Genomic DNA, 17,561 nt, shown 5'->3' on the forward strand with positions numbered 1-17,561 from the left:
TTCTGGATTAACTGAATTTATATGGAATTCACTCCAGCCCTGGTCTTGGGATTGTTCTGTGATAGTTGTGTGATATGTTGTGAAAACATGATGTACTGTTGTATCCCTACAGGCTGTGGAGGAGTGATACACGCTGACACTGGCGTCATCAAGTCTCCCAACTACCCCCAGAACTTCCCTGCCAACATCGAGTGTTCCTGGACCATCATCGCCTCCGAGGGTAGCCACCTGGAGATGAACTTCAACTCTGACTTCCAGATCCCTGATGCCAACGGGCAGTGTCAGAGCAGCTACATCAAGGTGAACACACACTATTGAACCTCCTATCTCCTACACTTGCTTGATAAGATTGCGCCCTCTATTAAAATAGCCTTTGGTATTGCAAGGTTGACGCTCCGCTGACATCATATGACTAAAATATTGAACCCAAGGAGTGGGAATTATTTTGTATACTGGTTCTGTGCAGGGGTGTGTGGTACGCCACTGGTTCTGTGGTCTGCTAGCTGCAGGGTGTGACAGCACTGATCCAGTCGACATCATCACTCCCTACTGTACAGTACATACTGAACATAACGTCTGCTTGTTACTATCTCTGTGGTATTACCTGTAGGTGTGGTCAGGTGATAGTGAGACCGCTGATGGACTGCTAGCTACAGGTTGTGGTACCACTGCCCCAGCCCCCATCATCGCTCCCTACAACACCATCACCACTAGGTTCCAGTCCACTGGGACTCCAGGAAGAGGCTTCTCAGCCAACTACATCACACGTGAGTAGAGTACTACTAGTGTCTGTTAGGTACACATTTACAGTCGTAATATATCAGTGTATTTTAACTACTATAAAGTTCTCTCTGTTGGCGTCTTCTCTCAGGGTGTGGGGCTAACTTCACTGCCCCCACCGGCCGGGTGGTGTCGCCCAACTACCCAGCCGACTACCCCTTATTCTCCGACTGTAGTTACCTCATAGACTTTGGACCCCAGACTGTTGTCATCCTGGAGTTCCGCACCTTCCAGGTAGAAGGTAAGAAGAAGGACCATCTAAATGGTCATCTTGGCTCTCCTGCAACATGATAGCTGTGTAACAACAACTGCACAAGAGATTTGTCTCTTGCTCTTTGCTGTTGAGAAAGTCAGCCCGATATGCTGCTTCCGAAATGTGTGTCGCTTATTCTACCTTCAAATCACATTCATGATACTATGATTATTTTTACAGTTATTTTCCCCCCATGTTGTCCTAGCCTGTGTCCTTTGTGTCCTGTCCTAGCCCACTCCACGTGTATGTTTGATGGGGTGAAGGTGTACGGTGGTACCCACCCTACGGGGACCCCTATGGCCACAGTGTGTGGCAGCTCCATCCCTGGGCCCTTCAGCACCCTGGGACCCATGCTGGTCAACTTCTACTCCGACTCCATCATCAACGACAACGGCTTCCTGGCTGAGTACAGAGCTATACGTGAGTATCATGCTTCAAGTCTGAGGCCCAATTCTAAATCAACCCTTGGACCCTAAGCCATCTACCAGAGGTGTCCAACTCAATTCCTGGCCGTGCCTCTGCTGGTTTTTGTTATTTCCTTTCATTTCCAATTTAGACCTAGACAACAAGGTGAGGAGAGTTCCCAACTACCTTCAGAGGACTGGAGTTTGACACATTTGCTGTATGCACTTGAAAAGATCTGAGAAGATTTTATTTGTGTTAGCAAATGTGGTGAAACGTCCACCTAGCCTACAAAAGGCAAGGGGGAGCTATTACCATATTGAGTATTAGTGCGTTCTGGCCCTGACTGGATCTGTCTGAGCCTCTGGGCTCAGAGTTTTGGGCTTTGGGCCTCATAGTTCTGGGGTTGTTTACCATTAAGAGGGGAATGCTGCCGTTGTTCTGGRGCTCCATTCAGCCCAGTGGAGAATGTGAGGAATGGAGAGAGGCTGCGCTTTCTAACAATTAGAGGGGATTTGTGAGGAGAGAGGGCTCTGGATACAAGGCCACAGCAGATGGATACCAGGCCAGGGACAACACATACACACAATAAACCCACACACACACACACACATACTACAGCTTCAGAAAGTATTCACACCCATTTTACTTTTTCCAAATGTTGTTGTGTTACAGTCTGACTTTAAAATGGATTAAATTGCATTTTTTTGGTCACTAGCCTACACACAATAATACCCCATAATGTCAAAGCAGAATTATTTTGTTTTTTAAATCTTTTTTTTGTTTTTTTACAAATTAATAAAATAATGTAAGCTGAAATGTCTTGAGTCAATAAGGATTCAACCTCTTTGTTATGGCAAGCCTAAATAAGTCCCCTAGTTTAACAAGTCACATAATAAGTAGCATGGACTCACTCAGTGTGCAATAATAGTGTTTAACATGATTTTTAAAAATCTCTGTACCCCACACATACAATTATCTGTAAGGTCCATCAGTCGAGCAGTGAATTTTAAACACTGATTCAACCACAAAGAAGGGCACCTATTGGTAGATGGATAAAATGAAATGAAAGGCAGACATTGACTATCCCTTTGAGCAGGGTGCACTTATGAATTTCTCTTTTGGATGGTGTATCAATACATCCAGTCACTACAAAGATACAGCCGTCCTTCCTAACTCAGTTGCCGGAGAGGAAGGAAACCGCTCAGGGATTTCACCATGAGGCCAATTGCGACTTTAAAACAGTTAATAATAGGATAAAACTGAGGATGGCTCAACAAAATTGTAGTTACTCCACAGTACTAACCTAATTGATTTTTTTTTTTTATATTCCAAAACATGCATCTTGTTTGCAACAAGGCGCTAAAGTAATATGGCAAATAATGTGGGGAGACAATTAACTTTTTATCCTGAATACATGTGTTATGTTTTGGGGCAAATCCAATACAACACATTACTGAGTAGCACTCTACATATTTTCAAGCATGGTGATGGCTACATTATGTTACGGGTGTGCTTGTAAACATTAAGGACGGGAGTTTTTCAGGATAAAAAAAATTATGTAATGGAGCTGAGCGCAGGCAAAATCCTAGAYGAAAATCTGGTTCAGTCTGCTTTCCCCCAGACACTGAGAGATGGGTTCACCTTTCAGCAGGACAATAACCTAAAACACAAGGGCAAATCTGCGCTGCAGTTGCTTACCAAGAAGACCGTGAATGTTCCCGAGTGGCTGATTTACAGTTTTGACTTAAATCTACTTTAATTTTCAACAAATTGTATAACATTTCTAAAAACATGTTTTGACTTTGTCATTACAGGGTATTGTGGTAAATGGGTGCAATTCTTTTTTTGTTATCTATTTTGAATTCAGGCTGTAACACAGCAAAATGTGGAATAAGTCAAGGGGTATGAATACTTTTCTGAAAGCATGCACGCACACACACAGCCTTCAATTCATAAGGATTTAACTCTGACCTCTGTAATATTCAGACATGRAGCCTGTCAGACAGAACAGTAAATATGTATTATCATCAGTAGCTAAATGACTCAGACGGGCACCCACACACTTCAGACAGGGCAGCCATTATAGCCTCTATAATGGGGGAGACACCACTCTCCATCAAGCCTTTTAGATGATTCATGTCTAGAGTGGCAGGGTAAGCGTGACTGGCTGCACATTGAAAGCTCAGAGTAGTCAAAAACAAAAAGCCTTATTTCTTTATTTTTTGTATGCTTCATAATGAAAACAGCTCTTCTCTCAGAGCCAAGACACAAAACAAAATACAGTCTGAAAATAAACACAATTAAATTAAGTAGGATTCATTCAAGTATATTTAAATCAAGTAGAAGAAAAAAGGGGGAGGAAGGAGACTAATAAAGGGATTTGTGTTTCTGGTATGGTCAGAATGGTGTTAATCAGTGTTTTTTACTGTTAGCATGTGGAGGTGTGTTCAACAGCACTTCTGGTACYGTCAGCAGCCCGGCTGGCATCGATAACTACCACCACAACATGAACTGTACCTACCACATCGTGGTCACTGAAAACAAGATCATCAACCTCAAGTGAGTCCAAGGGACATGCTGCTTTGTCTACTAACCCAGAGAAGGTCTAATAATGATCAGAAAACCAACACGATCCATCATCATTAAAAATAAGAACAGGGAGCAAATGCAAGGCTTAAGTTGAAGTGTTGACTTAGTCTAAAGCACATACAGACTGCATTCTGAGCTAACAATAAGTACCTCATGTCTGTAGTGTAGTACGATCATTCTGATTCTGAGAACAGACTGTCTCATGTCCCCCGTTTCCACCTGCAGGTGTTAATGCCTTTGTGTCACACCATAACCCCCACACAGAGAGAGAGAGAGAGAGAGATAGAGAGAGAGAGTGTGTGTGTGTGTCCCGGTGTATGAGGAAAGATTTCCTCTATGGACCAGGCACCTCCTAACTCAAAACAATTACTTTCCTCCTAAGGGACTGTCTGTGCTTGACAGTGCTTAAACAAACCCACATGAACAGGTTGACACCTTTTCCAGATAGTCATGTCAGGCTTTAAGTGACACCCACATCTCCTCAGATGTCCCATAACCCTCTGCCTCTCCATCCACCAATCAGGTGGAACACCTTCCATCTGGAGGCGTCGTCGTCCTGTCGCTATGACTATGTGATCGTGTACGACGGGCCCAACGCCATGGCTCCTATAATGGGGCAGTTCTGTGGCACGGAACTCCCGCCCAACCTCCAGTCCACAACCAATCAGATGTTTATCGCCTTCACGACCGACTCATCCGTGTCTGGGATTGGCTGGCGGGCCACCTACATTGAGACTCTGGGTAGGTCATCTTACACCTGGCTTCTCTATTGGTCTATTAAAAAACAGTGGATGGTGTTACATTTTTCTTATCTAAGTGTCCCAGACACTATATGGGCTATTTGAAAACAACGGACTGTATCTATATAAAAGATGGTTACATATCTTACATTGTCCTATACTTATTCAGGCCTCAAGCTACTGTCGACGTTAAGTTAACATAGTTTGTTTTACACTCACTCTAGAGAAGTGAGAGGCCAGGATTGTTGTTCTACTCTCTCCAATATTAACCCACATGTCTTAAATCCTTATGTGGGGTGTGGGGGGGCTGTACATTCCCAATGACTGCCCCGCTGCGCATAAACAGCCTTTTGTCCATCCGATGGGCAGGGGGCCAGCCAGCCATATTAGTGTACTCAGACCAGGACAAAAGAGAGAGAGAGAGAGAGGCATTATGCATGCATCAAGCTAGTGAATACAGGGCGTGAATGTGAGAATGTTTTTTTWAAATCTCTTTTGCCATTTATTTTAATGCATTTAATCTAGTTGATTAGTGTTTGATAGTCTAGATTCAAATGTCTCTGTAAAGTATAGAGAGGGTTGATTTGTGTTTGATAGTCTACTGTAGATACAAAAGGCTCTATAAAGTATAGAGAGGGCTGAGAAAGAATCCAAGATTCCATCATTGTCATAGAAGAGAGCCATGGTGAATCACCCCACTCTGTGTTACACTTAAATCAATCTCCAGCTGTGGTTGCCCCTGTTTCCCATGGAGCAGAAGGCCCTCCGAGGGATGTGAGCAGCAGAACAGACTGGGCAGAGGGGGAAGATTTATGACGGCGCACACAAACACTCCTCTGTCTCTGGGAATGTTGGGAGTTCTATAGGTTTTAACACGTTATGTTCACTGTTCACAGCGTACCCCCTCAGAGCTCAGACATCCAGTCCCTCAGTTAGTTTTGATGCATACAGCGCAGCAACAGCAGGAGGGACAACTGAGTATATGGGGACATGTGATATCTTGATGTGATATTAAATATCACTTGATGGGTGGATACTCAACAAGTACTGTTTTGAATGTGTACCACCCTTGTTTGATCATGTAGGCCTATACATGTGTAATAACAGCCATGCAATCTTCTTTGAGAATTCATGGATATTTAGAGCTATCTGCTGTTCACTTATGGAAGCCTGCATGAGAACTCCCAAAGCCCACGGTATATCATAACTCATGTCTTCCTCTACCCTCTTCCACTTTTCTCTTCCTCCCCTGTCTCTCTCTCCAGGCCCGGCACAAGGTTGTGGGGGTTATCTCTCTACACCTATAGGCATGTTTGGCTCTCCGGACTCTAACGGTGATGGGAACTATGAGTACAATATGGACTGCCTGTGGACTATCACCATGCCCATCAACAAAGTCATTAACCTCACCTTCTCCTCGTTTGAACTGGAGGGAGCTTCTACATCTACCTGCCATTACGACTACGTCAAGGTTAGGAGATCTAGCATTCCTTCCATTCATTTGTTCACTCATTCGTTTATTTGCTCTCTCGTTTGTTCGTTCTTTCACTCATTAATCTGCTCTTTTTTCTTTCTTTCGTGTGCGCCGCCTTCTACCCTTCACTATCAGATCTTTGACGGAGACAATATGAACTTCCCTCTGGTGGGGACGTACTGTGGACGTGATGTAATCCCAGGACCCTTTGTGTCTGTTAGTAACTTCCTGACTGTACACTTCGTCACTGACAGCTCTGTCAGCTACAGGGGCTTCAACGCCACCTACAGGGCACAGGACAGTAAGACACCCTTATGATCTATTCCCTCCATTTCTTTCTATTAAAGTTCACCTGCCCTGCACTCATTGGCTAATCCATCACACTATTATWAATACAAACATTGAACACATATTTACAGTACCAGTCAAAAGTTTGGACAAACCTACTCATTCCAGGGTTTTTCTTTATTTGTTACTATTTTCTACAATTTAGAATAATAGTGAAGACATCAAAACTATGAAATATCACATATGGAATCATGTCGTAACCAAAAACGTGTTAAATTCTTCCAAGTATTCACCCTTTGCCTTCATGACAGCTTTTCACACTCTTTGAAAACTCTCAACCAGCTTCATGAGGTGGAATGCATTTCAATTAACAGATATTCCTTGTTAAAAGTTCATTTGTGGAATTTCCTTCCTTCCTTAATGCGTTTGAGCCAATCAGTTGTGTTGTGACAAGGTAGGGGTGGTATACAGAAGATAGCCCTATTTGGTAAAAGACCAAGTCCCTATTATGGCAAGAACAGCTCAAATAAGCAAAGAGAAACAACAGTCCATCATTACTTTAAGACATGAAGATCAGTCAGTCTGGAAATTTCAAGAACTTTGAAAGTTTCTTCAAGTGCAGTCACAAAAACCATCAAGCACTATGWTGAAACTGTCTCTCATGAGGATCGCCACAGGAAAGGAAGACCCAGAGTTACCTCTGCTGCAGAGGATAAGTTCATTAGAGTTAACTGCACCTCAGATTGCAACCCAAATAAATGCTTCACGGAATTCAAGTAACAGACACATCTCAACATCAACTGTTCAGAGGAGACTGCGTGAATCTGGCCTTCATTGTTGAATTGCTGCAAAGAAACCACTACTAAAGYWCACCAAWAAGAAGAAGAGAGTTGCTTGGGCCAATCACGGTGGAAATCTGTCCTTTGGTCTGATGTGTCCAAATTTMWGATTTTTGGTTCCAATCGCTGTGTCTTTGTGAGATGCAGAGTAGGTWAACYGATGATCTCTGCATGTGTGGTTCCCACCGTGAAGCATGGAGATGTGATGGTGTCGGGGTGCTTTGCTGGTGACACTGTGATTTATTTAGAATTCAAGGCACACTTAAKCAGCATGGCTACCACAGCATTCTGCAGCGCTACGCCATCCCTTCTGGTTTGCGCTTAGTGGGACTATCATTTGTTTTTCAACAGGACAATGACCCAAAACACACCTCCAGSCTGTGTAAGGGCTATTTGACCAAGGAGGAGAGTGATGGAGTGCTGCATCAGATGACCTGGCCTCCACAATCACCAACCTCAACCCAATTGAGATGGTTTTGGATGAGTTGGACCGCAGAGTGAAGGAAAAGCAGCCAACAAGTGCTCAGCATATGTGGGAACTCCTTCAAGACTGTTGGAAAAGCATTCCTCATGAAGCTGGTTGAGAGAATGCCAAAAGTGTACAAAGCTTTCATCAAGGCAAAGGGTCGATACTTTGAAGGATCTAAAATATATTTTGATTTGTTTAACACTTGTTTTGGTTACTACATGATTCCATATGTGTTATTTCATAGTGCTGATGTCTTCACTATTATTCTACAATGTAGAAATTAGTAAAAATAAAGAAAAACCCTTGAATGAGTAGGTGTGTCCAAACATTTAACTGGTACTGTATATTAATTGGCGTGTGGGTATTGCGATTCAAAAGACGTGTGTGTGTGTGTGTGTGTGTGTGTGTGTGTGCGTTATCCAGGACTCTGTGGAGGCACTCTGAATGCTACAAATGCGGTCCAGACCATAACATCTCCTATGTACCCCAACGCCTATCCCCCGTTCATCTCGTGTCGCTGGGTCCTGGACGCCCCTCCTCAGGAGAGCGTTAAAGTAGCCGTACAGCAGTTCAACCTGCAGCCCAGCCAGAGCTGTAACACCAACTTCCTGCACATGAGTGACTGGCCTGTGGTGAGACAGGCTAGCCAATTTTTTGTTGTTGCTTTTCTATGTGTTTATTTGTACAGAGTGTTCTTGGGTCACTTGAAAGTCACCTAAAATTAAACGTTGTATTATATACTTATATTTGTAGGATACTACTACTCTAGATGTCAGCTCTTTTAAACTGTTAACCGTAACTGTGACAATAGCCYTAACCGTTACTGTACTGACAGGCATACTTGCACCTCCTTGTGAAGCTGTCATGTCAGGACTGGGAATATTATTTTAGAAAGTKTGTCTTCACTTACTCTGTGAGTCTCCAAAAAAGACTTACTCTAATGCCRTTAATCTTTCTGTATTGTGTGTTTCACAGGGAGACTACGGACAGGCACACAAGTTCTGTGCTGCGGACCACATCCCAGACTTCTACAGCTACGGGAGGACCATGCACATCGTCTTCAAGTCTGACGCCTTCATCACCGGCAACGGAATGAGTCTGACCTATCAGGTGGCAGGTATGGTGATGGCAGACTTCCAACCGTTAAGAGGGAGAGGCTCCCTCTTACCCAATTCTCCTTTTACTAGTGACTTATTTTAAACATCTGTGTTTGTCCCATGTCTTTATCTTGAATGTATTTGTCTGGTGTTTTCTCCCTTGTCTGATTATTCGTCTGTCCTGTGTGCTCCTCCAGGTTGCAGCAGGACCTATGAGCAGGCCTACGGCTACCTGAAGAGCCCCGACTGGCCTAACATGTACCCCCACGATGTCGACTGTACCATCATCCTCATGGCCCCCCAGAACAACTCCATCTCTCTGTTCTTCAACAGCTTCAACCTGGAGTCCCACTCCACCTGTAGTTATGATTACCTAGAGGTGAGGACACAGACAGTCTGAGGACACCCTGGCTCAGTCTGCCACTTTACTTGATGCATGGCCATTTWATACCATACAAGGGCCTGGTTGAAATTCTCTCCTGACAGTCTGTTCTAAGTTTGTTTTTTATGCTCATTTTCATATCTTGGAATGTTACATTTTAATGGCATTTGGATGACACATAAAATATTATTTAGCTGCTTTATGAATTCTGTGTATCCCAGTCAGTCATTCCTTGGTGTTGTATGTTTATAAAAGGCAACGTCTCGTCCCTGTTCCTCAGGTCCGGAATGGCAGTACAGAATCTGCCCCACTGTTAGGAAAGTACTGCGGGTCCACACTTCCCAATCCTATATTCCCGGGCACCAACCAGCTTTACATGCGCTTCAAGAGTGACTTCTCTGGTGCCAAGGACGGCTTTGAGATCACCTGGACCTCTTCTCCAGAGGGTGAGTGATTGAACCCTGTAGGGTGTCCCCATCCTGAAAGACAAGAGAGACACATTCCTAGTCCTAAACCATCTCCTCCTTCTGTAGTTTACCGTATGATGCAACCGAGACAATGGTCAAGATCTATCCATTTGAATGACAAAATAGCTGTTTGGTTTATTAAAAAAGGACCAAAAGGTTCTAACAGTGTATCTGTAGTACATAATTGTATAAGGGGATATCAACCGAGAAGTTGCTTGCTTTTATATTGAAGGTGTGTGTCTGTGCAGTATGTGTATTTTCATSTGTGTGTCTGTGTGTTTTCTCCCCAGGTTGTGGAGGGCGGTTATACGGAGACCACGGCTCTGTGACCAGTCCTAACTACCCTGGCACCTATGCCAACGGTACCCACTGTGAGTGGGGCATTAAGGCTCCTAATGGGCGTGTGGTGACTGTCACCTTCGCCCAGATCAGCATTGATGACCCAGGAGACTGCCAGAACAACTACCTGAAGCTGTTTGACGGGAAAGATGCTAGCACTCCTCCTATTGGCCCCTACTGTGGAGCGGTACGTCACATAGGAATTCATATTTAGTTTACTTTGTTGATTTGTTTCCATTTTATTGTGGGGAATGTAGGTATCATCGTACTCAACCTCAAATGGTCTTGTTTTGGTGCGATGAACCAATAAACAATTAAGTTCAGAAAATGAACGGTGATTCGCACTAAAAAATAGACCACTTTTTTTTCTTTGCTTTTCAGCAGGCAAACAAAAATAATTTACATTTTATTGAGGAACAAAAGAGCATATCTGGATTATGTGGCATTTGTACAATTTATCAATAGCGTTTATTATACAGTTAATATACAGATTATAACATAGAATGAATGATTGTTGTCATATAAGGGCAAGGGTTATGTATGTGGTACCCCGTTATTCTCCTCTAGCCCTCCCTTCTTTCTTGTCGTTCACAGGAGACGAATATCGCTCCGTTCACAGCATCCTCACACCACGTCTACGTCGTGTTCAACGCCCAGTACTCTGTCCTGCCTTCTGGGTTCAGGCTTACATGGAGCAGCTGATAAGACACACACTCACACACTAACCACATGCTTGTTTACAGATTCTCTAATCATGCCAGTGAAACTGGACATCTGCCATGAGATCTTAGCAGACCAATTAAATGTAAATAATGAAAAAGCTCTAAAATTGGACCGTAGAATGTTTGAATCATCTGTTTGTAGATAATTTTCGAAAGAATGGCAAATATGTATTTTATGGAGTTGCAATTGGGTAATAAATGAATGTATTTTTTCATATAAGATCTTTGATGTGCCAGCCGACATAGCAACCTTTTAATAAAAGTTATGTTTTAAACGTATTATGGGGGTATCTATCTTACAGGGCAGCAGTTGTATTGAATTGTAAATGCATGTATTACATCAGGAGACAACTTTATGACCAGACTGACCTTCCACATACACATATTATTAGTGGAATGTATTGAGAAGCAACAGTCGTGCAAAACATGAAACAAGCTCCTTTTTCATTGGTAGGGATCTCTCTTAAAATACTTGCATCTATTAATCAAAAGATGTTGTTGGTATACACTGAGTGTACAAAACATTAGGGACATTAGGAGCATAGATGAGGATATGAAAACCTCAGCTATAAATATGCAGTGACAGTCCGAATATGCATTCTGTAGCGTCTTTGTACTCTTCAATGGCCCGTTGTTGCTACATACACTGAGTGTACAAAATATTAGGAAAAACTTGCTAATATTGAGTTGCCCTCAGAACATCGGGGGAATAGACACTATAAGGTGTCAAAAGCGTTCCACAGGGATGCTGGCCCATGTTGACTCTAATGCTTCCCACAGTTGTCAAGTTGGCTGGATGTCCTATGGGTGGTGGATCATTCTTGATAAACACAGGAAACTGTTGAGCGTGAAAAACCCATTCTTGATACACTCAAACCGGTGCGCCTGGCACCTACTACCATACCCTGTTCAAAGGCACTTTAATATTTTGTTTCTTGCTCTCACCCTCTGAAAGGCACACATACACAATCCATATCTCAAGGCTTAAAAATCCTTCTTTAATCTGTCTCCACCCCATCCACACTGATTTTAGTGGATTTAACAGGTGACATCAATAAGGGATCATAGCTTTCAACTGTGTCCAACTGGTCAGTCTGTCTTGGAAAAACAGGTGTTCATGTTTTGTACACTTCTATGATGTTAATTCAACAGGAACAATTTGGCTGGCTCTTTTCGCTCCCATTTTGTTTCCCCCTAAACACACACATGCATACTCCGCAAACACACACACACCTTCTACACAAGCTCCCTGTCAGTGAGTGTGTCTAATTCCATCAGTTATTGGACTGTCTAATTTGAGTGGAGTTTCAAACCCTCTGGCTCTGCTAGTGCCCCTGGACACGCCTCAACTGACATGACACCTCTGACAGCCCTGATCAAACGGACAGTAAGAGAGAAGGAAAGGGGGATAGTAAAGAGAGATAGGAGAGAGGGGGTAGCAGAGAGCAAGAAAGAGGGGGCAATGAGAGGCTGAGAGAGAAAGTAGAGAGGGAGGGAGGAGAGGGAAAAGGAGAGAGATGGATAGCGGAGAGGGAGAGAGACAGATTGATAGCAGGGAGAGAGGGATCAGAGTAAATGCTGTCAGAACCAGACTTACACAGACAGTGCTAATATTGTTCTGACAGCTCTTGGCTATGGGAGAAAAGGATCAGGAAGGCTAGTGCTCTCAGGGGAGTAAGAATGGTCTGAGGGACTTAAGCTGTATTATTCTGCAGGAACCAATAAAGGGACATCAGAAATGCAGAGTATCTCACTTAGCGTGTTCGGGTGAAGCCTCCCACATTTACATTTTAGTCATTCAAGACGCTCTCATCCAGAGCGACTTACAATCAAACAATCACCTGTATTCATAATGCCCTTTTTACATCAGCAGATGTCACAAAGTGTTTACAGAAACCCAGCCTAAAACCCCAAACAGCAAGCATTGCAGTTATAGTCACCAACACAAAGCCTGACGGCGCCATCCCCACCAGGACAATGCCATCCAGTTTAGCATCCATGGTGTCCAGTCCGGGAACCACAGGATGGAGGGGGTCTACGCCAAGGCAGAGGTTGATCTTGCCCCCCACATAGCGCTTCATACTGATCAGGTAGTCTTTGCAACACAGCATGAGGCCTCACTCTCTGATCAGCTGCTTGTTCTGGTTGTAGGCAACAGTAAATGCAATGACTAGAGAGTGAGAGAGATTGGGGAAGTGTGAGGTGCCCTCTTACACTCAATAACTTGATGTTTCACCTGTAGCTACAATGATTGCAGCAAAGCATCCCCAAAGCATCACACTACCACCACCGTGCTTGACAATTTGTATGAGGTTCTTACTGTGCAATGCAGTGTTTGATTAATGCCAGACATAACGGGACCCGTGTCGTCCAAAAAGTTCCACATTTGACTCTGTCCATAGAACATTCTTCCAGTAGTCTTGACAATCATCCAGGTGCTTTCGGGTGCTTTTTCGCAAATTTGAGTCGACTTTTTGGATGGCATGGGCCCTGTTATGTCTGGCCAAAACCAAGCGCTGCATTCCGCAGTAAGAACATTGTATTAACGGTCAAGCACGGTGGTGGTAGTGTGATGGTGTGGGATGCTTTGCTGCCTCAGCACCAGGAAGACTTGCCATTGAAGGAACCATGAATTCCACTCTGTATCAGAGAATTCTTCAGGAGGATGTCAGGCTATCCGTCTGTGAGCTGAAGCTGAATCGCAGCTGCGTCATGCAGCAAGACAATGATCCAAATCACACTATCAAGTCTACATCAGAGTGGCTGAAAAGCAACACATTTCATGTTTTGGAAGTCCAGACCTAAACCCGATTTGAGATGTTGTGGCAGGACCTGAAACGAGCAGTTCATGCTCGAACCCCCACAAATGTTGCTGATTTAAGCAGTTTTGCATGGAAGAGTGGGACAAAATTCCTCCACATCGATGTGAGAGACTGATCAARAACTACAGGAAGTGTTTGGTTGCAGTCATTGCAGCTAAAGGTTATTAAGTGTTATTAAGTTTAAGGGGACAATTACTTTTTCACACGGGGACATTGGGTGTTGCATAACTTTGTTTATAAAATAAATGAAATAAGTATCCACATTGTGTGTTACTTATTCACTCAGGTTACTGTCTCTAAATTACGTTTTGATTGAAGATCTGACAACATTCTGTCACGATTCCTAATGAAGGTGGCTCCCCTTCCTGTTCGGGTGGCGCTCGGCGGTCGTGGTCACCGGCCTACTAGCTGCCACTGATCCTTTTCTCCCCTTTTCTGTTTATTGGTTTCACCTGTTTTGTGTTTGGTTAATTAGTTGAGCTATATTACCCAGCAGGCCCGCCTGCTATTTGTGCGGGATTGTTTGTGTAACTAGGGTGCACGTTTGAGGTATACGTGTTTTGTGGGTTTTGCTGGACTGTTGCAGTCCCCGGTTTTGGGGCATTTGTTTTGTGTGCGCCTTGTGTTTTGTGGAGTGGCTTATGTTCACCGTTTTGTGCATTAAATTAGCACTACCACTGAACTCTCTGCTTCCTGCACCTGACTTTGCACCCACTACACCCAGATCGTTACACATTCAGTGTCAAAAATATGCAAAAACWGAGAAAATCAGAAACAGTTGAAGTCGGAAGTTTACATACACCTTAGCCAAATACATTTAAACTCAGTTTTTCACAATTCCTGACATTTAATCCAAGTAAAAATCCCTGTTTTAGGTCAGTTAGGATCACCACTTTATTTTAAGAATGTGAAATGTCAGAGTAATAGTAGAGAGAATGATTTATTTCAGCTTTTATTTCTTTCATCACATTCCCAGTTTTACATACACTCAATTAGTATTTGGTAGCATTGCCTTTAAAGTATTTGGTAGCATTGTCTTTATCTTCGGTCAAACGTGTCGGGAAGCATTCCACAAGCTTCCCACAGTAAGTTGGGTGAATTGTGGCCCATTCCTCCTGACAGAGCTGGTGTAACTGAGTCAGGTTTGTAGGCCTCCTTGCTTGCACACGATTTTTCAGTTCTGCCCACAAATTTTCTATAGGATTGAGGTCAGGGCTTTGTGATGGCCACTCCAATACCTTGACTTTGTTGTCCTTAAGCCATTTTGCCACAACTTTGGAAGTATGCTTGGGGTCATCGTCCATTTGGAAGACCCATTTGCGAGCAAGCTTTAACTTCCTGACTGATGTCTTGAGATGTTYCTTCAATATATCCACATAATTTTCCWCCCTCATGATGCCATCTATTTTGTGAAGTGCASCAGTCCCTCCTGCAGCAAAGCACCCCCACAACATGATGCTGCCACCCCCGTGCTTCACGGTTGGGATGGTGTTCTTCGGCTTGCAAGCCTCCCCCTTTTTCCTCCAAACATAACGATGGTCATTATGGCCAAACAGTTCTATTTTTGTTTCATCATTCCTCCAAAAAGTACGATCTTTGTCCCCATGTGCAGTTGCAAAACGTAGTCTGGCTTTTTTATGGCGGTTTTGGAGCAGGGGCTGAGCGGCCTTGCTGAGCGGATTTTCCCATGATGTCAAGCAAAGAGGCACTGAGTTTGAAGGTTGGCCTTGAAATACATTCACAGGTACACCTCCAATTGACTCAAATTATGTCAATTAGCCTATCAGAAGTTTCTAAAGCCATGGCATCTTTTTATGGAATTTTCCAAGCTGTTTAAAGGCACAGTAAACTTAGTGTATGTAAACTTCTGACCCACTGGAATAGTGATACAGTGAATTTTAAGTGCAATAATATGTTTGTAAACAATTTTTGGAAAAATTACTTGTGTCATGCACAAAGTAGATGTCTTAACCGACTTGCCAAAACTATAGTTTGTTAACAAGAAATTTGTGGAGTGGTTGAAAAACGAGTTATGATGACTCCAACCTAAGTGTATGTAAACTTCCGACTTCAACTGTATGTTTTCACAGCACTGGAGCTAGAAGAACGTCTGAAAGTGAGCTGACAATGTAAATGCTTATTTTTTCTTTCATTCTTTTTTCTTTCCTTCATGTTTGTCTCCTCTTCATAATTTGGGTTGTTGTCCTCTGAATTGGTCATTGCCTTCGATGGTTCGAATCGTCTTTCTCAAAGTGCTTCAGAACTTTCACTGACATGATTGCCAATTGGACAAGTGTAGGTGTCACGCCCTGACCGTAGAGAGCTTTTTATGTCTCTATTTTGGTTTGGTCAGGGTGTGATTTGGGTGGGCATTCTATGTTCTTTTTTCTATGTTTTGTATTTCTTTGTTTTGGCCCGGGTATGGTTCACAATCAGGGACAGCTGTCTATCGTTGTCTCTGATTGGGAACCATACTTAGGTAGCTTTTTCCCACATGGTTTTTGTGGGTAGTTCTTTTCTGTTTAGTGTTTTGCACCTGTTTCTGTTTCATTTATTCTCTTGTTATTTTGTTTAGTGTTCAGTGTAAATAAAAAACACGAACACTTACCACGCTGCGCTTTGGTCCGACTACTCTAGTAGGACTTGGCTGTAGAAATGTGCGTGCTAGATGTTCTATAATGAGCGCAATCCAATGCATAGCTTAAAATCAGAGAAACATTTTAATTTAGTCTAATTATACATTAATTTATTTCAGCCCTGAAAATAGGCCTAATCCCATAGACTAGTTTATAACATTAAAAACATCCCCCAAAACATATTTTTGAAAATTAAACACACCAACAAAAGATAACGTGGGTTGAAAAGTGATGAGGAGTTATTATGCACTCTCCAAAACATTTCAAGGCATGGGTAACGACTGTTATCTTCGTGAATCCATCCGGCATGGACACCTACTGCATCAACAGGTTTAACTCAGCGCTACAGAAGGCCGTTAATGAGAAGATGTCATCAATCTTTGATGAGAAGGCCATTGATGAAAAGGCTGCCCAGCCCCAAGAGAGCCCTGATGATACCACAAACCAGATGTTTGGAGGATGAGGAGGAGTAGAAGAAGAAGTCTAAAGAAAATTAAAATAGGTCTGAAAATAGTGAGGAGGAAAAAAACAATTTATTTATTTTTGACAGCTATGAGGTTGCAGGTTCATAGGTCCATGCCTTGCACATATGGTTCCACAGTTATTGTATCTGAATATAAAGCTGGAATTCTGACCATAGGTAATTAAGATACAAAGGGTAGAGTAAGAGGAAGCAACACGATTCCAACAAAATCTTGTTACACAACAAAATGTGTCAATATCAAACTGAAACTATAGAGTGTGGACATCATATCCACCACAAAAATATTGTTATATTCAGTGGTGGAAAAAGTACCCAATTGTCATACTTGAGTAAAAGTAATTTATAGAAAGTTTCTAAAGTAAAAGTGAAAGACACTACTTGAGAAAAAGTCTAAAAGTATTTGGTTCTAAATATACTTAAGTATCAAACATAAATGGAATTGGTAAAATAAAGTAAATTACCAAAAGTAAAAATATAAATAATTTTCTTGGTTTTAAAATGTGCAGATAGCCAGGGGTACACTCCAACACTTAGACATCATTTACATTTGTGTTTAGTGAGTCTGCCAGATCAGAGACAGTAGAGATGACCATGTGTTCTCTTGATAAGTGCGTGAATTAGACCATTTTCCTGTCCTGCTAAGCACACGACATGTAACGAGTCATTTGTGTGTTAGGGAAAATGTATGGAATAAAAAGTTCATTCTTTTCTTTAGGAATGTAGTGAAGTAAAAGTAAAAGTTGTGAAAAATATAAATAGTCAAGTAAAGTACAGA

General features: G+C 42.6%; 1 protein-coding gene across 1 annotated transcript in view; it reads left to right on the forward strand.

The window, feature by feature from the left end:
- cubn (cubilin (intrinsic factor-cobalamin receptor)) overlaps positions 1–11,123 on the forward strand; it is a 50,816-nt gene extending 39,693 nt beyond the window's left edge. Inside the window, exons 53-66 of the mRNA XM_024000194.1 lie at positions 113–300; positions 611–767; positions 872–1,021; positions 1,265–1,453; positions 3,871–3,997; positions 4,551–4,768; positions 6,033–6,238; positions 6,377–6,542; positions 8,261–8,469; positions 8,813–8,954; positions 9,132–9,313; positions 9,597–9,762; positions 10,074–10,309; positions 10,717–11,123. Coding sequence (XP_023855962.1) covers positions 113–300; positions 611–767; positions 872–1,021; positions 1,265–1,453; positions 3,871–3,997; positions 4,551–4,768; positions 6,033–6,238; positions 6,377–6,542; positions 8,261–8,469; positions 8,813–8,954; positions 9,132–9,313; positions 9,597–9,762; positions 10,074–10,309; positions 10,717–10,824 — 2,444 coding nt within the window. The 3' untranslated portion in view covers positions 10,825–11,123. The remainder of the gene's footprint in view (positions 1–112; positions 301–610; positions 768–871; positions 1,022–1,264; positions 1,454–3,870; positions 3,998–4,550; positions 4,769–6,032; positions 6,239–6,376; positions 6,543–8,260; positions 8,470–8,812; positions 8,955–9,131; positions 9,314–9,596; positions 9,763–10,073; positions 10,310–10,716) is intronic.
- The last annotated feature ends 6,438 nt before the right edge of the window (positions 11,124–17,561 follow it).

The sequence above is a fragment of the Salvelinus sp. IW2-2015 genome, linkage group LG14, assembly GCF_002910315.2.
Source record: "Salvelinus sp. IW2-2015 linkage group LG14, ASM291031v2, whole genome shotgun sequence".
NCBI lineage: Eukaryota > Metazoa > Chordata > Actinopteri > Salmoniformes > Salmonidae > Salvelinus > Salvelinus sp. IW2-2015.